The sequence below is a fragment of the Stomoxys calcitrans genome, chromosome 4 (genome assembly GCF_963082655.1).
Source record: "Stomoxys calcitrans chromosome 4, idStoCalc2.1, whole genome shotgun sequence".
Classification (NCBI taxonomy): domain Eukaryota; kingdom Metazoa; phylum Arthropoda; class Insecta; order Diptera; family Muscidae; genus Stomoxys; species Stomoxys calcitrans.
The window spans coordinates 23,497,343-23,514,223 of NC_081555.1; the positions used below are offsets into that span (position 1 = coordinate 23,497,343).

At 37.6% G+C, this 16,881-nt stretch overlaps 2 protein-coding genes across 5 annotated transcripts; one reads left to right on the forward strand and one right to left on the reverse strand.

Moving 5' to 3' along the window:
- Nucleotides 1–4,465: 4,465 nt before the first annotated feature.
- On the forward strand, nucleotides 4,466–10,534 carry LOC106083870 (putative GPI-anchor transamidase). Of its 4 annotated transcripts, none has more exons than XM_013247147.2 (7): nucleotides 4,466–4,584; nucleotides 4,871–5,030; nucleotides 5,108–5,616; nucleotides 6,699–6,816; nucleotides 6,883–6,993; nucleotides 7,066–7,226; nucleotides 10,332–10,534. In XM_013247147.2, the coding sequence occupies exons 2-7, from the start codon at nucleotides 4,965–4,967 to the stop codon at nucleotides 10,432–10,434; spliced, it is 1,068 nt and encodes a 355-aa protein (XP_013102601.2). In that variant the 5' UTR covers nucleotides 4,466–4,584; nucleotides 4,871–4,964; the 3' UTR covers nucleotides 10,435–10,534. The 4 variants fall into 4 exon arrangements, with proteins under 4 accessions (XP_013102601.2, XP_013102603.2, XP_013102602.2 ...); XM_013247149.2 differs by having other exon boundaries at nucleotides 4,466–4,579; XM_013247148.2 differs by having other exon boundaries at nucleotides 4,466–4,573; nucleotides 4,856–5,030.
- A 229-nt stretch (nucleotides 10,535–10,763) lies between these two features.
- Nucleotides 10,764–16,183, reverse strand: LOC106083871 (uncharacterized). The gene is made up of 3 exons (XM_013247151.2): nucleotides 16,003–16,183; nucleotides 11,376–11,499; nucleotides 10,764–11,307 (listed from the first exon to the last, which is right to left on the reverse strand). Exons 1-3 carry the CDS (start codon nucleotides 16,088–16,090, stop codon nucleotides 11,196–11,198), a joined length of 324 nt encoding a protein of 107 aa, XP_013102605.1. The 5' UTR covers nucleotides 16,091–16,183; the 3' UTR covers nucleotides 10,764–11,195.
- Between the last annotated feature and the right edge of the window lie 698 nt (nucleotides 16,184–16,881).

The window sequence follows — 16,881 nt, forward strand, 5'->3', positions numbered from 1 at the left end:
GACATCTTTCTGGCGCTGGCATGGTAATATTGTGAGATAACATGCCGCTGCTGCACATATTGTCGCTTGAAAGATACGGAAGATTTGAAAGTTCTACGAAGCTTGTAACTCATTGCTGACCACTTTGGTACAGCATCCCCCAACGAAATCAGAATGACTCCCGGATCAATGGCGAACGAAAATGCACCCACTCCATATATCGGTTACACGTAAAGGAAACTGCCTAAAAGCTGGTACTATGGTCGCCTTTGGTGACAAAAACCAATATTTTTTTTTTGTGATTTCTTTTTTAGATAATATGTCTTTGGAAAAATGCAACTCTGCAAAAAAATGTCACCAATGAAACTCGTAAAAGTTAACACATTTTTTAACTTGACGCCTAAAAACGCTACCTTGCGTTTGGCAATATAGAATGACGCTTGATTTCAGTCGTCAAAGTTGAAAGTTCTTTAACTTTTGGGCGTTGCTTTTGTGGGATTTGTCACAGAGTTCCATTTTTCAATGCAACTCTCAAAACAAAGCTCAACCCGGTGAAGAGAAGAAGAAAGAGCGTCACACCAGTGTTGAGAATATGAGTTTCTGATATTCTTGAAATATGGACACTCCGACGCTGAACTATATAAACTATATCACGTGTTGCCACTCACTATCGCCAATCACCAAAATGTCAAAGTCATCAACTGTTGGGGCATTAAAACGTCCTCGATGCTCACCAACGGGCATTTGGTCAGCATGAATAGCAATAACATGATAATCGTTGGAAAATCATGGCTCATCTTTGGCTTGTTTGAACGTCTTACTAAGATGATTGTTTGCATGGAACGTTTTGTCACAATTTGTTGTTTCGTGCCAGGATTATGGAGCTGACGTTTTTGATCATGGTTAGTATTGTCAGAGTGGCCCATAAAATTGCAAGTACTTCGGGTCTGCGCTTGTAGTTATACCTAACTACATTTGTTGCGCTAAAAGATATCGTTTGGAAGTTTGAATTATATTTGTGTATGTTGTTGAGAACATGGTGAGAATCTGAACTTAAACTGGAAAACCTAAATTTTTTAAATTATTGGGTTGCCCAAAAAGTAATTGCGGATTTTTTATATAGTCGGCGTTGACAAATTTTTTCACAGCTTGTGACTCTGTAATTGCATTCTTTCTTCTGTCAGTTATCAGCTGTTACTTTTAGCTTGCTTTAGAAAAAAAATGTATAAAAAAGTAAATATATTTGATTAAAGTTCATTCTAAGTTTTATTAAAAATGCATTTACTTTCTTTTAAAAAATCCGCAATTACTTTTTGGGCAACCCATATTTGAAATTTGCAAATAAAATGTTTTAATTAAAACATACCTGATTATAAGGTGTTCAATGATTTCGATGGCGCCCGGGGGTCTGGCAAAGCAACTTGACCATTTGCTCAACACATTTCAGGGGCTTCTCCTTAATATTTGAATCCCTTGCAGTATTGGCAATTTTTTTTTTCGTCAAACCAATCACAACTAAAACATCATTGCTTAAATAAATCAATATCCGGAGAATAGTGTGACGATTCAGGCATTTGGTTACGGTAACGTTCGCGCTCTTGAGAAGTTTTAGCAGGCCAAACCAACTTGTAAAAGCGTCTTGTTGGCGATCTGCAAGCATTTTTCTTCAATTAAAGCGATTTCTTCGGATATTTCCAATGCTGTGTGGTTCCTTTCCGTTTTCCAACGATTTAAGACATTCTCAGTCATGGCGAAGTTGAATTTATTTCACCGTTGTCTATAATTTGCTGGAAAGCTGGTAACCAATAGTGCGGAAAACAAAATTCGGATTTGTGAAAGGTTGTTTATGATTCACGTCTCCGAAAGCGTAGTTTCCCAATGGGAATCAATCTTCAAAATGTTCAGCCTTTGACAAACATTGCGACATATTTCACATACTTCGCCATTTACCGGCAAACCCAGTGGTCGGAGCATGCACTAGACGTTCTGTCGACTGTGGGACGAGTACACTGATGGAATGACGCTCTATAGAAGGAGGCAAAAAAATTACTCGTTTCCGTAATAGGTAGGAGTAAGAATGAAAAGTGGGAGATATTAAGAGAAGACTAAACTGAAACCCTGGAAAACCCCACGAATATAAAATTGTGAAGGAAAAACTACGCACACGGAGACCAAAAACGGCGATGGACGGAAGAATAATGAAAAATATAGTTCACATACTTTTACCCTAATACGGCCATAGAGAAGATGATGGTGATCATAAGCAACGGCAAAGGGCGTCCAACATCCCCATCCTCATACAGGCCACTTTATATGCTGGATACGGCCGGCAAGCTTTTGAAGTGACTTATAAAGCCACAGCTCCAGGACGCTATCATTGAGGGAGGTGGACTCTCAATGAGACAACATGGCTTCCGAGCAGGAAAGTCCACGATCGGACCTCTTAGAGATGTGGTGGAGATAGTAGAGTCGGCTAGGCAAAGGAACAACTATTCCAGGCCGATTGTCCTCTTAGTTACACTGGATGTGAAGAACCCATTCAATAGCCTCAAATAGTCTGACGTCCTCCAAGCACTTTTATATACCCGCGTATCTGATGAGAACAATGATAATTTATTTGCATAACAGTGTGCTTATCTATTACCCTCAGGATAGAACGAGTGAATATGAGGTTACATCAGCAGTGCCGCAAGGCTCCATGCTTGGAATGCCAGTTATGATGTTACTACGCACAGAAATGCCACGCGAAACCTTTCCTGTAGGATATGATGATGACATCGCTGCAATTGTTACGGTGAGAGACACGGAAGGCGCAGAGTGCAAACTACGGCAGGTGATGTTAAAGGCAAAGTACTGGCTGAACTTCCAAAGCTTGCAACTTGCGATGCAGAAGACGGGAAAGATATCCCAATGGAGGAGGATATGCGTATAAACGACATACTGGCGAATACCAAAAGATCGGTCAAATATCTAGGGACCGACTGGATTCAAAGCTGACCTATGCAGAGAAAATGCGGCAAGTGACAACAAAGGTCGCGAGGATAACGGCGTAACTCAGTCGACTGATGGAAAACAGCTTTGTTTTTGAGCGTTGCATTGAAAGATACAACTCTGCAAACAAATCATACAAAAACAACACTCAATTAGAGAATCAACGCAACGCTCAAAAAAAAAGCTGAACGCGCTCATTCTGTTTTGGCAATTAAAGGTGGTCTCATTTGTACAACAACCACAAATCATATGGTGAAATCCGCCATCTTGTCATCAAGCCGATCAATATTTTGCCAACACACCCAAAAAAATTTGTGTGCGTGTGTGTATACGTGTGCGTACATGAGCAGAGAATATAAGAAAGAAGATAACGACAAAGAGAATGCAAACAAAAATCTGACAACTTAATACCGTTAAACCCGGCCGGTTGCTAACAGCTGTTCGCGTGAGATCACCTTTTTAAATCCGCCTTGAAAAGCAACGAGCAAAAGTTAAACAATTTTTCAGTTTGACGATTTATCTCGATCTCATTTTGTGTTGCCTACGTAAAATTGTGTTTTTAGGCGTCAAAGTTAAAAATTGTTTAACTTTTGCGCGTTGCTTTTATGGAATTTGTATGCAGGGTTGCATTTTTAATGCATTTCTTACTTCGGAACTCTCACTCAAAATTTACTTTAAATACCGTTTCAATGCTTAAGTGTCAGTGGTTAGAATAGAATTTTCATGTATATTGTGGTATATTTTCGGGCTTCTAAAAGTCGGCTGCCAGACGAAGACTAAAGCAATTGCTAGTTGTTAGTTATGAGTTATTCGGGCTTCAGCTGTACACTTTCGTAAAAGTCAATCGAACTTATTGAAGCACAATTTTATATTAAATAAAGATTTAAGAAGATTAACAACTATAAAGTTTAATAACACATTTAAAATCAATGTAATGTAAGGTTATTTATTTTTCATATGGCAATACTTAAATGATGATTTTTTAATTGGCCACACATGTTACCCTGTGTTAAGCTAATCAATTGAAGCCAATAGTTTCAATACAAATAAATGTTATATTTCGGTGTTTTTTCCTGTGTATTTTGCCATGTATTTGAATTTTTCTTTTGTAAATGCTTTTCTTTTTAATCCTAGTTGCTTTGAGTTAAATAGAGGTATTTGTTTTAATGTTAATTTTTGTTCTCGTATGGCAATGCTAATAGTTTCTCTGGATTATTATTATTCGTATGTTACCCTGTGTTATGACTACTAACTACCAATTTTCAAGTTGCCAACCACTTCAGATTATCAGCTGTTAATAACACAGCTAAGTAGCTGGGTATAAAACTCGCAACTAAGTGGTCCGTTTTATTTCCATAAAGAGGAATTTTTTAATATTTAATAACGTTATGTATTCATTTTCTATGACTGCACTAACATTATTTCTATTTTTCTTCATGTGTTACCCTGTGTTGAACTAGTTATTTATGAATTGCCAATTCAATTCACTGGAATTGATAGCCCTGCAGGCTGCACCATGAACCATCAACCGGAGAACCAAAACAAAATCTAAAAATTTGTTTCATTGACATTATTGTCCGAAAACAGTACATAGTTTTTAAAGGTGATAGTAAGGTTTGAATTTAATTTAATTACTGTGCATTTTAAAATTAATTCACTTTGCATTTAGAATTCGTCTGAAGTGGACGCTTCGGGATTCGGTGCATAGTCATCGTTATACTCAGTACAGTTATAACTGTACATTGTTTTTAATTCTGTTATTTTATTACACGTGTTTTTATATACAGTTGGTGGGGACACCAACTTCGGAAGTACAACCTGGCATATAGAGTCGTACTCTGCCATTTCAATTAAAGTCCAAAAAAAAAAAAAATTAATTTAACAGCAATTTTCCCACTAGCACAACTGTTTTTAGTACCCAGAGAACTTGCCTGGAGACGAAATTCTAATTGCAAGCCTACAATCCATAACAGAGAACAAACCATACCCAAAAAATGCGAAATTTTAGTAAAATTTCGTTTATATTAGTCTTATATGCGACTTTGGCTTTTAGCCAAGAGGTAAAGTATAGCTTTTAAATAAAAACATATAAAAATTACTTTCTAATTCCTTTGTTTTCCTCTTTTTCATTCAACAGGCCACAAATCAACTCAACCAATATGCCGAGGCTGTGCAAAAGTCCACTCATACCAATAATTGGGCTGTACTGGTAGATGCTTCTCGTTTCTGGTTCAATTATCGTCATGTGGCTAATGTCCTATCGATTTACCGCTCAGTTAAGCGTTTGGGCATACCCGATTCTCAGATAATCCTTATGATTGCCGATGATATGGCTTGCAATCCTCGAAATCCACGTCCCGGACAAGTGTATAACAATGCCAATCAGCATATTAATGTATATGGTGATGATGTGGAGGTAGATTATCGTGGTTATGAGGTGACAGTTGAGAACTTTGTGCGTCTTTTGACGGGACGTACACAAAATGGCACTGCTCGCTCTAAGAAACTTCTTACGGATGCCGGCAGCAATGTTTTGATTTACTTGACCGGCCATGGGGGTGATGGTTTTCTAAAATTCCAAGATTCTGAAGAGATTACCAGTCAAGAGTTGGCCGATGCTGTGGAACAAATGTGGGAGAAGAAAAGGTAGGTTGAAATGAATTAAGCACCATAGAATGGAATAGTGAGAGAAGGGCAATGACAAAGGGCGAAGAGCAATGTAGAAAAATCATATAAAACAAGTGAAAACGTGTCAAGTTCGGCCGTGCCAAACTTTGGATACCCATTACCACGGATAGATTAAACGTCCTCTTTTATAAAAACTCCACTACCATATCCATAACAATAGGCAAATGGGGGCTAACGAAAAAGACTAATGTTATAACTACAACCAATCCCATGGCAGCCGGTTGTATGTACCGGATTGACCCGATGAATTCCTTCATCGGCAAAGGCTGCCGCCTCAGTGTACCACACAAGGTTTATGTACATACACTCACACATACTTAAAAATGCATCATCCCCAATCTACGAGAATAGACAGCGGCAACACATCGACCAGACAGAGATGCGCAGGCGTATGTGTGAAAGTGCATGCATGCATTTAGATTGGTAGGCAGGTAATTGCTTTGAGATGTTGCAGACAATTTTTGGGTAACAGCAGCAGCCAAACCAAACAGGGCCGGATTTGCGGTAAACAATAGTCTATATATGGGAACTATATCTAAATATAGTCTAATCTGGATCATATGCTGGTCGGATAACGGGAGGTTTAATACGAGTTACTGTGTCAAATTCCAGCGAAATCCTTGGCTTAAGACCCTAAATCGACAGATATGTCTATATGACAGCTATATCTAAATATGGTCCGATGTAAACCATATTTGAGTCGAATGTCGGGAGGCTTCAAACGACTCGCTGAATCAAATTTAAGCGAAATCGGATGATAATTGCAGCTTTTATGGGATTAAGACACTAAATCAGTAGGTCGGTCTATATGGGAGCTATATCTAAATATGGTCCGATCTGAACCATATTTGAATCGAATGTCGGGTCCCCTAGTACAACTTCCAGTTTCGAATTTCAGCGAAATCGGACGAAAGATGAGGCTTTTACAGGCTTAAGACCCTAAATCGGGGTAGTTTATAATGGCAATTTGGAATCAAATTCTCTTAGACATTTTAGTCCATTGTGTTTTTCAAAGTTTTGCTTTTCATTCATATTTTCAGATACAATGAACTCTTCTTGATGGTGGATACATGTCAGGCAGCCTCTTTATATGAAAAATTCACCTCGCCGAATGTTTTAGCTGTAGCCAGCAGCTTGGTGGGTGAAGATTCTTTATCGGTAAGTAACTCTCCATTTAGACTTTTGTATTAACTTGTATACCTTATTATAATCTTTCTTTCCCAGCATCATGTTGACTCCTCCATTGGTGTTTACATGATTGATCGTTACACTTATTATGCCCTGGAGTTTTTGGAGAAAGTACAACCAAATACCGACAAAACTATGGGAGAATTTGTGAGCATCATTTTCCTGCTTCATCACAATACAAAAATTAATATTTTTGCTTTGTTTTGGATTTGTTTACAGTTAAAAGTCTGTCCCAAGCGTTTATGCATTTCGACAGTGGGTGTGCGCAAAGATTTGTACAAACGTGACCCACATAAAGTTCCTATAACAGACTTTTTCGGTTCCATTCGTCCCACGGAGATTACAACAGGGAGAGTTAATGTTACAATGGCAGAGGAAGAGTAAGTAGAATATTTGGCATTCAAGGAGTAATAAAACAAAACACTCAAAATCTTGGGCAAAAACCCGACAAGACCATCAAAAAACATTTTTTGGATGTGGTTTGATTGCAAAGTCTTTATGAAATCTTAATTAAGTACAAAAGGTTTGCCCTTTGTTATATCACAGAATCGACAGACTCTCTTTGGGTGCCGTGCTTGCATTAAGCACACCGAAGAAAAAAGAACGTTTTCGTCGCGAAACATTGCTGAGAGGCTTTTAAAGGCATGCACGCTCCCCTACAAAATGCTACAACTGCCAAGAAGTAATCAGCAAGCATTTCCAAAAACTTAATAAAAACCGTTCGTTTCGTTTTGGAGGGTCCAGTGAAGGGCGTGTTAACGTTTGATCAAGCTTTGCTATCCATGCTATGGCTCAGTACTTGGAAATTCTTCAGCAAAGGCGGCCTGGCAGGAATTATACTTCAAAAGTATTGACAATTGGTGAAAGAAAAGAAATCGGTCTGTACAATTCTCTCTCGCTCAAGTCCTTTCCAGACTTCAGTAGAAGGGTAAATCTGCCCTATTTTACTAACATTGAAAACTATGAGGGGGCTAAGAGACAGATTGAGAGACTTTACTTACCCGACTCACCAGGTGCAAAATTCTTTAGCATCAGTGAAGAAGAACATAGCGCCTTGGACGACTTAGAGCTGTGGTAAATTGTAATTTTTTTTTATCCTCCCACAGAGCACTGAAGAGACCAATGGCTCTTCTCCTCCCTTTGGTACTTTCGGTATGCTCTATAAAGAACGGTTGATTAAGTGACTGATTCGAAGAGATGCACGTATCAGTCACTCTTATAAATTAATAAACATGGTTAACTCAGTTTCACGACTTCAAGTATTTTAGCCAAAAATTTGGCTTATGTTTGTTGACCACCCTGCTGATTTCTAAATTCAGTTCTCCGATTCTAGAGATATTTGTATTGGAGCGCCGAATTGCATCATGCTTGTCTGCGAATTCAATTGGCTGTGCTGGGAATTGCCTGAGCCGGGAGGTCACCGTAGCCCAGAGGTTAGCATGTCCACCTATGCCGCTGAACGCCTGGGTTCGAATCCTGGCGAGACCATCAGAAACAATTTTCAGCGGTGGCTTTCCCCACCTAATGCTGGCAATATATGTGGCGCACTGTGACACGCTGTTCGGACTTGGCTATAAAAAGGAGGCCCTTTATCATTGAGCTTAAACTTGAATCGGACTGCACTCATTGATAGGTGAGAAGTTTGCCCCTGTTTGTTAGTGGAATGTTCATGGGCAAAATTTGCAATTAAAGATGTATCTGAAATTTCTCTCAGCCAAAGGTTCAATTGAGGAGGCTAACAGTTTGTTGAAGCGGTTGAATTATCTGAATTCCTTTGTGATTGGCGAACGTTCACCATTCGTAGGTTATGAAGTCAGCTGTTCGGTCAATGGGTAGAGTTATGGGGATGTGGTTTCATTGGACTGAAAGTACGCCTTGCAAAGTACTTTATTTATCAGAACAGGTAAAGCAATGGATAACCAATGCGGCTGCAATCAACAATAATTTTGGTGGCTTTATCTTTATGTACCATGTTGTCGAAAGCGGCATTTTGCAAATTTTGCAAAATTTCTCACAAACATTCCATTAAGGAACAAGGGGCGAACTTCTCACATATAAATTAGTATTGCCCTATGAAGGTTTGAGCTCAATGATACGGGATCTCCTTTTTCTAGCCGAGTTCAGACGGCGTGCTGCAGTGCGAATCCTCTAGAGGAAAAGTTTTTTTCTTTCAAATAACTCAGTCCCTCGCAAATCTCGCCAGCATTAGGATCGCCAAGATTATGTAAATGTTAACTTCTGCGTCACGACTACAAACGAACTTTTTGTCAACGAAAAGATGATAAGTGGTCATCTTTGTCACATGGATCTTTTGGCATAGTGTGAATATCTGGTCTATGGAGGATTTCGATGGTCTTTGGAAGTTCCTACTGCGATCGGTTTCATGTACCGGAACGATCCAGCCTTCCAAGTGGCTGGTCAGAAATCACTACCCCTCTTCTACACGCAAGTATCGGGATTCAATTTTTTTAAGTTTTGGAACTGGAATATCCAGTTGGCCTGCTCCGAGTCTTTAGTCCGACCTGGTATACACGGATACACTTACCATGAGTCAAGTGCAACTAATTTGATGGCAGGATCCACAACCGGAAAAGTAGAAATTGCTAACGCCTTCCTGGGCTTAAGGAATAAGGGTATCATCTGCATTGTATCTCCGATATTAAATAGTCCTGTTAATCCATCGGTTACCGGTGCCTTATTGTTCTTCAGTCGAGTTACCGCTGCGTTGACTTCATTCTGATAAGGCGGTTCACATTCTATATTGTCATTGAAAATTAGTTCTGTGGTATCCTCATCGCGACCACTTTAGAATACCAAAAGTTGGGACAAATCTATCTGTACTGTCACTAGATTCCCTCATATGTCTCTGGAAGAGGATGTATATGTAGCAATATAAATCGGTCGGTTTTTGACTCCTTTAGCCTCTAGGGGGCGTAATTTTTATCCGATTTGTCTGAAATTTTGCTTGAGGTGTTTTGTTATTATTTCCTACAAATGTGCTAAGTATGGTTCAAATCCATCCATAACCTTATATAGCTGTCATATAAACTGATCTGGGGTCTTGACTTCTTGAGCCACTAGAGGGCGCAATTTCTATCCTATTTGGCTGAATTTTGAATGAATGCATGAGGTGTTTTGTTATAACTTTCAACAACTGTGCCAAATATGGTTTAAATCGGCGGTTCATGACCTGATCTGTAGGGCGCAATTTTCATACAATTTGGCTGAAATTTTGCGCAATGAATTCCACGTTGCTCGCCAACAGCCAAACAAAGTATGACCCCAATCGGTTCATTACTTAGTATAGCTCCAAGAGCATAGCAATTCTTATCCATTACTCTTTGTTTGTCTATAAAGAGATATCGGCCAAATAACTTGAGAAATGCGATCCATGGTGGAGGGTATATAAGATATCACATCAAATATAGACATTTTCTTTAAAATGTAAACTTTAACTATTTCCATTCTTTTTTGATTATTTTCAGAGATTTCATTGAAGCCTTTCTTCAACAGCAGGAAACAAATTCCCAACATTCCACTTTTAATGTACAATTCGAGCCGCAATTTCCCAAAGATTTATTTAAATAGTAGTCCCCTAAGGTCTTGCAGACTATACCACTTGTATTAGCATTTAAAACGGCATAAACATTGGAACACCTTTCATAACCAACGTCCCATGAGGGTGTAGTAGCATAAGCACTGGACACCATTTTTCATAGCCCATCTTCTATGAAGGTGTATGAACTGTGAATCATTCACCAAATATTCCGCTTAAAAGAAATGCAACAAAAAACAAGTTTTTTTTCTTACAATGTTTTCTGATTTTTGTTTTTATTTTCATAAGAAATAAATTACGAGTCTTTTTTTTTAATAATAATAACAAAAAAAAAAAATACAATCGTTTAAAATAATTAAAATAACAGCTTCCTACTTGCGCACATGCGCCGATGAGACTGAATATCACATTACGCGGCAATCTACTTCTTCATAAACATGACAATACTATTGCAGATGATGATAATGATGATGATGGTGGCTGATGACTGATGTTTCGAGAGGTAGACAAAGAGACTACTATGACGATGGCGACACACCCCTTTCTTTGTTTACGTTGAATTTATGTTGATTTGTTTTTTGTTTTTGTTTCACAAAATTTATGTTAAATTTTTTTTTTCTTTGTGATGTAGTAGCAGCAAAAGATCCGCGTTTTTATGCCTTTTTAAAAATAGTGGTCTTCTTTGTTTTTTTGTCTTCGTTCAATTATTTTTTGTTAAATTTTTTTGTTAATTTTTTTTTTATTTGTTCTTCTTTTTTTCTTCTCTCAGGTGGCTAATTTTGCTTGTTTTCCCTTAAATTTGTTTGGTGCAATCATAGGTGCGCTCACAGCATTCGGGAAAACTGCGATTGATATTGACAAAATCACGCAATTTGCAACCTTTAGGTGGTGCCACAGCATCACATCTAAGGATGGTTGAAAAAAAAGACGAAATTACAAAATGGAATGAAATGTTGTCATATGAAAGACTTACGTTTTGAATTCGGCATAACCATTTTCCAGACATGTTACACCAGCACAGGGATTGTTGGGGGCTTTAGCCTTCTCGCCGGGAGACAATACGAAATTTGTATCAATGGTACATTTGCCGGGATTCGCTAAGGAGGAAGATATGAAAAAAACCGTTATAAAGGCTATGTGTATAGAGTTTTTTTATACCCTCCACCATAGGATGGGGGTATACCTATTTCGTCATTATGTTTGTAACACCTTGAAATATGCATCTAAGACCCCATAAGGTATATACAGCGGTCAAAAAAAGTATTCATCATTCAATGTTTTTTTTTTTAATAAGTCTACAAAAGACAATTGGAATAAAAACATATTAAACTAATGATGCAGTAGTGCTTGTGTGATATATATGTACACAATTTCATTGTTTTTAAAGAAAAAAATAGTATTTATTGGAACAAAAAGGGCCATTTTACAGCTGAACACAAAAAATTAAACAAAAAAAGTATTCCTCATTGCAAAAAAACAAAAAAATAAATAACATAATTTAAAAAAATTAATACTTTGTTATTCGACCACCGCGTCTTATAACTTCTTTTAAACGGTTTGACATCGATTGGACTAATTTAGCGGTTATATTTTGGTCTATATTAGTCCATTCCTCCATTATCACCTGTTGCATTTGACTCTTGCTCGAAAAATTGCGCGTTCTCAATTTGCGTTCGAGATGTTCCCAAAGATGTTCAATTGGGTTCAAGTCGGGACTTTGAGGAGGAGTTTTAATGACTTTGGGGCAGTTATACAGCATCCACATCTTGGTATTTAAAGCAGAATGTTTGGGGTCATTATCTTGATAATATTGAAAGTTATTACCAAGCCCAAGTTTTACAGCACTATCTTTTAAATTCCTCTTTAAAATGTCAATGTAATACTTATGATCCATTACTCCATTAATAATTTCAAGATTTCCCGCTCCTGAAGCCGCCATACACCCCCAAACCATTAAACCACCTCCACCATGTTTTACAGTAGCAACTGTGTTTCGTTCTTCAAGCTCTGTATTTGGTTTTCTGTACACTATGACCTTTCCATCGCACCTAAAAAGATTAAACTTGCTCTCGTCTGCAAAAATGACTGTTTTCCAAAATGATTCGGACTGTTTTACATACATTTTTGCGAAGTTTAGCCTTTTCACTCGGTTTATTTTATTTATAAAGGGCTTCTTACGTGCAGTTCTTCCTCTGTAACTATGCCTTTTGAGTGTATTTCGAATTGTTTGTGTAGTAACTTCCTTCCCTAAATATTCCATAGTGTTTTTACGAAGAATGGTCGCATTTGTCTTCGGAGTTTTCTGAACTTGCCGCACTAGCCAACGCACATCTCCAACTGAAAGTGCTTTTGGTCGACCAGATCTTGGTTTATTGTCAACAGTTTTCGTTTCTGTCCACTTTCTGATGATGGATTGTATAGTAGATCGTGGTCTATTTAATATTTCACTGATAGTTTTTTGAGTTAAACCATTCCTGTGGTGTTTTATTATCAAAACTTTTACCTCATCAGAAACCTCGTTTTGACAAAAACTATATTTTCAATGAAATTAAATATTTGCTGTCAAGGGCAAAGCCTCCTTTACTAAATAAAACAGAAAAGGGGGATTCCCAAATAATATTTGAATTTGACTTTGATGATAGCACATCAATGATGAATACTTTTTTTGTTCTGTTTTTGGTGTTATTATATAAAATTGCATTTTTTGCGCTAATTAAATTTATTTTTTGAATTTATTTTAAAACATATTACGAAAAATAAACTATTGCATAAAACTGCATTATTTGTTTACTTTAAATTTTCTTCAATTACCCAAAATAAGTGAATTTATTATCAATTTTGCTAATGATGAATACTTTTTTTGACCGCTGTATATTCTAGATCGCCATGATATTTTTAGTCGATCTAGCCATGTCCGTCCGCCTGTCTGTCGAAAGCACGCTAACTTTCGAAGGAGTACAGCTGGTCGCTTGAAATTTTGCACAAATACTTCTTATTAGAGTAGGTCGGTTGGGGTTGAAAATGGGCCAAATCGGTCCATGTTTTGATATAGCTGTCATATAAACCGACCTTGGGTCTTGACTTCTTAAGCCTCTAGAGGGCGCAATTCTTATCCGATTTGAAATTTTGCATGTGGTGTTCTGGTATCACTTCTAACAACTGTGCTAAGTATGGTTCAAATTGGTTCATAACCTGAAAAAGCTGCCATATAAACCGATCTTGGGTTTTGATTTATTGAGCCTCTAGAGGGCGCAATTTTCTTCCGAATTGACTGTAATTTTGCACGTGGTGTTTTGGTATCACTTCCAACAACTGTGCTAAGTATGGTTCAAATCGGTTCATAACCTGGTATAGCTGTCACATTAACCGACCTTGGATCTTGAATTCTTGAGCCTAAAGAGGGCGCAATTCTTATCTGATTTGGGTGTAATTTTGCATGTGGTGTTCTGGTATCCAACTGTGTTAAGTATGGTTTAAATCGGTTCATAACCTGGTATAGCTGTTATATAAATCGACCTTGGGTCCTGATTTCTTGAGCCTCTAGAGGGCTCAATTCTTATCCGAATTGGCTGTAATTTTAAACGTGGTGTTTTGGTTTCACTTTCAACAACTGCGCTAGATATGGTTCAAATCGGTTCATAACCTGATATAGCTGCTATATAAACCAATCTGGGATCTTGACTTCTTGAGCCTCTAGAGGGCGCAATTCTTATCCAAATTGGATGTAATTTGCACGTGTGTTTTGGTATTACTTTCAAGAACTATGCTAAGTATGGTTCAAATCGGTTCATAACCTGATATAGCTGCCATATAAACCAATCTGGGATCTTGACTTCTTGAGCCTCTAGAGGGCGCAATTCTTATCCAAATTGGCTGTAACTTTGCACGTGATGTTTTGGTATTATTTTCAACAACTATGCTAAGTATGGTTCAAATCGGTCCATAACCTGATATAGCTGCCATATAAACCGATCGTGGGTCTAGATTTCTTGAGCCTCTAGAGGGCGCAATTCTTATCCGAATCGACTGTAATTTTGCAGGTGGTGTTTTGGCATTACTTTCAACATCTGTGTTAAGTATGTTTCAAATCGGTCCACAATGTGGTATAGCTGCCATATAAACCGACATTGGGTCTTGACTTTTTGAGCCTGTAGAGGGCGCAATTATTATCCGATTTGACTGAAATTTTGCACGTGGTGTTTTGGTATCACTTCCAACAACTGTGCTAGATATGGTTCAAATCGGTACATAACCTGATATAGCTGCCATATAAACCGATCTTGGATCTTGACTTCTTCAGTCGCTAGAGGGCGCAATTCTGATCCGATTTGACTGACATTTTGAAGGTGGTGTTCTGGTATCACTTCCAACAACTGTGCTAAGTATGGTTCAAATCTGTCCACAACATGGCATAGCTGCCATATAAACCGACCTTGGGTCTTGACTTCTTGAGCCTCTAGAGGGCGCAATTCTCTTCCGAATTGACTGTAATTTTGCACGTGGTGTTTTGGTATCACTTCTAACAACTGTGCTAGATATGGTTCAAATCGGTACATAACCTGATATAGCTGCCATATAAACCGATCTTGGATCTTGACTTCTTCAGTCGCTAGAGGGCGCAATTCTGATCCGATTTGACTGACATTTTGAAGGTGGTGTTCTGGTATCACTTCCAACAACTGTGCTAAGTATGGTTCAAATCTGTCCACAACATGGCATAGCTGCCATATAAACCCATCTGGGATCTTGACTTCTTGAGCCTCTAGAGGGCGCAATTCTCTTCCGATTTAGCAGAAATTTTGTGCAACCGCTTCTCCCATGACCTTCAACATACGTGTGCAATATGGTCTGAATCGTTCTATAGCTTGTTACAGCTCCCATATAGATCGATCTCCCGATTTTGCTTCTTGAGCCCCTACAAGGCGCATTTCTTATTCGAATGGACTGTAATATTACACAATGACTTCTACAAAGTTCAGCATTCAATTCATTTATGGTCCGAATCGGACTGTATATCGATACAGCTCCAATAGCATAACAGCTCTTATTCATTATTCTTTATTTACCTACAAAGGGATGCCGCGCAAAGAACTCGACAAATGCGATCCATGGTGGAGGGTATGTAAGATTCGGCCCGGCCGAACGTAGGACGCTCTTACTTGTTAATCTTAAGATAGATGTGAGCAACACAGAAGGATTTCATAAGAAACACAAAATTAGTTCTCGGGCGTCTCAAAGTCTCAGGGGCAAACCTAACACTACGGATTGTTGGATCTCGCGCAATAACATAGACAAGCTATGTGGACAATCTTCAAGCATTTTTTAGTATGAAGGAAATCAATTTTGGATTTGAAAGAGAGGAATTCCAATGTATAGTCAAATCAAAGCAGATAAGCAACTAGAGACCTCAAGAAACTACACCAACAATCAGGACTCAAAACTAGCCTATGTTTTTTTTTAAAACCAGAAGGATTTTTTGAAATGCAGGATTTTTAGCACTGATTCTAAGCAAAGGATCAATCCTTAAACCTTAACAAGGTAAGTATTTATTTTCCTTTTTTTTTATTTTTTGTATTATTATCCTTGATTTTTACACTCACTTGGATTATTAAAACGGGCCTTGCCAATGGCAGCTTCATTCCAGGCCAACAAGGAGCACAAAACACATACAAACACAACGAATTTCATTTTTCTCTCTCTCTGTTGTTTTAACTTTCACTTGTTATTTTCCTTTGTATTGAAGGAGAAACTGTATTAACAGTACGATGTCTTGGTCACAACTGTTATTTTGAAATTGCAAGTACTGAGGTTTTATATATGAAAAGTAATCGGAAACAAGATCTTTTGGGAGTATTTTAAGTCAAAGAATGATGTTCTTAATGTTTTTGTTTGTGTATACATTTGTGTGTGGTTTAATGTAATTGTTGTTTGTATTGTTGCTGTGATTGTGGTATTCTGTGTGGGGATGCTGTTGGCTTTCGTTTTCACTGAAGCTGTCAGCTTTAACAAATTGTATACCACACACAAGTTCAAGTTCAGGGAACATTAAAACAAGACTCACACTCGTACTTTGTGAAGTAAACAGATGACAGAAACGTTTTTATTTTTGGTTTGAAAAAAAAAAATAAAATTTTTCTTTCAAAATTATTAAAAAAATACTTTGGCGATAAGGAATTTTGTTATTAAAAAATGTTTTTAGACTTTATTATCACTTTCAAAAGATCAGTGACTGATTTGTCCTACTTTCAACTTTGGGAAATTATTCAAACTTCTCAAAGAAACAAAAAATTTCTTAGAACAAACCATAGAATTTATATAGAAAATATTGGGTTGCCCAAAAAGTAATTGCGGATTTTTTAAAAGAAAGTAAATGCATTTTTAATAAAACTTAGAACGAACTTTAATCAAATATACTTTTTTACACATTTTTTTTCTAAAGCAAGCTAAAAGTAACAGCTGATAACTGACAGAAGAAAGAA

Coding starts and splice junctions, on each gene's coding strand:
- LOC106083870 (XM_013247147.2), top strand. CDS start 4,965: ATGCGAAATTTTAGTAAAATTTCGTTTATATTAGTCTTATATGCGACT. Junction 6,994..7,065: donor ACAAAACTATGGGAGAATTT/GTGAGCATCATT, acceptor ATTTGTTTACAG/TTAAAAGTCTGTCCCAAGCG. Junction 7,227..10,331: donor GTTACAATGGCAGAGGAAGA/GTAAGTAGAATA, acceptor GATTATTTTCAG/AGATTTCATTGAAGCCTTTC.
- LOC106083871 (XM_013247151.2), bottom strand. CDS start 16,090: ATGAAATTCGTTGTGTTTGTATGTGTTTTGTGCTCCTTGTTGGCCTGG. Junction 11,500..16,002: donor GGCCCGTTTTAATAATCCAA/GTGAGTGTAAAA, acceptor CTTCCTCCTTAG/CGAATCCCGGCAAATGTACC. Junction 11,308..11,375: donor GGTTATGCCGAATTCAAAAC/GTAAGTCTTTCA, acceptor AACCATCCTTAG/ATGTGATGCTGTGGCACCAC.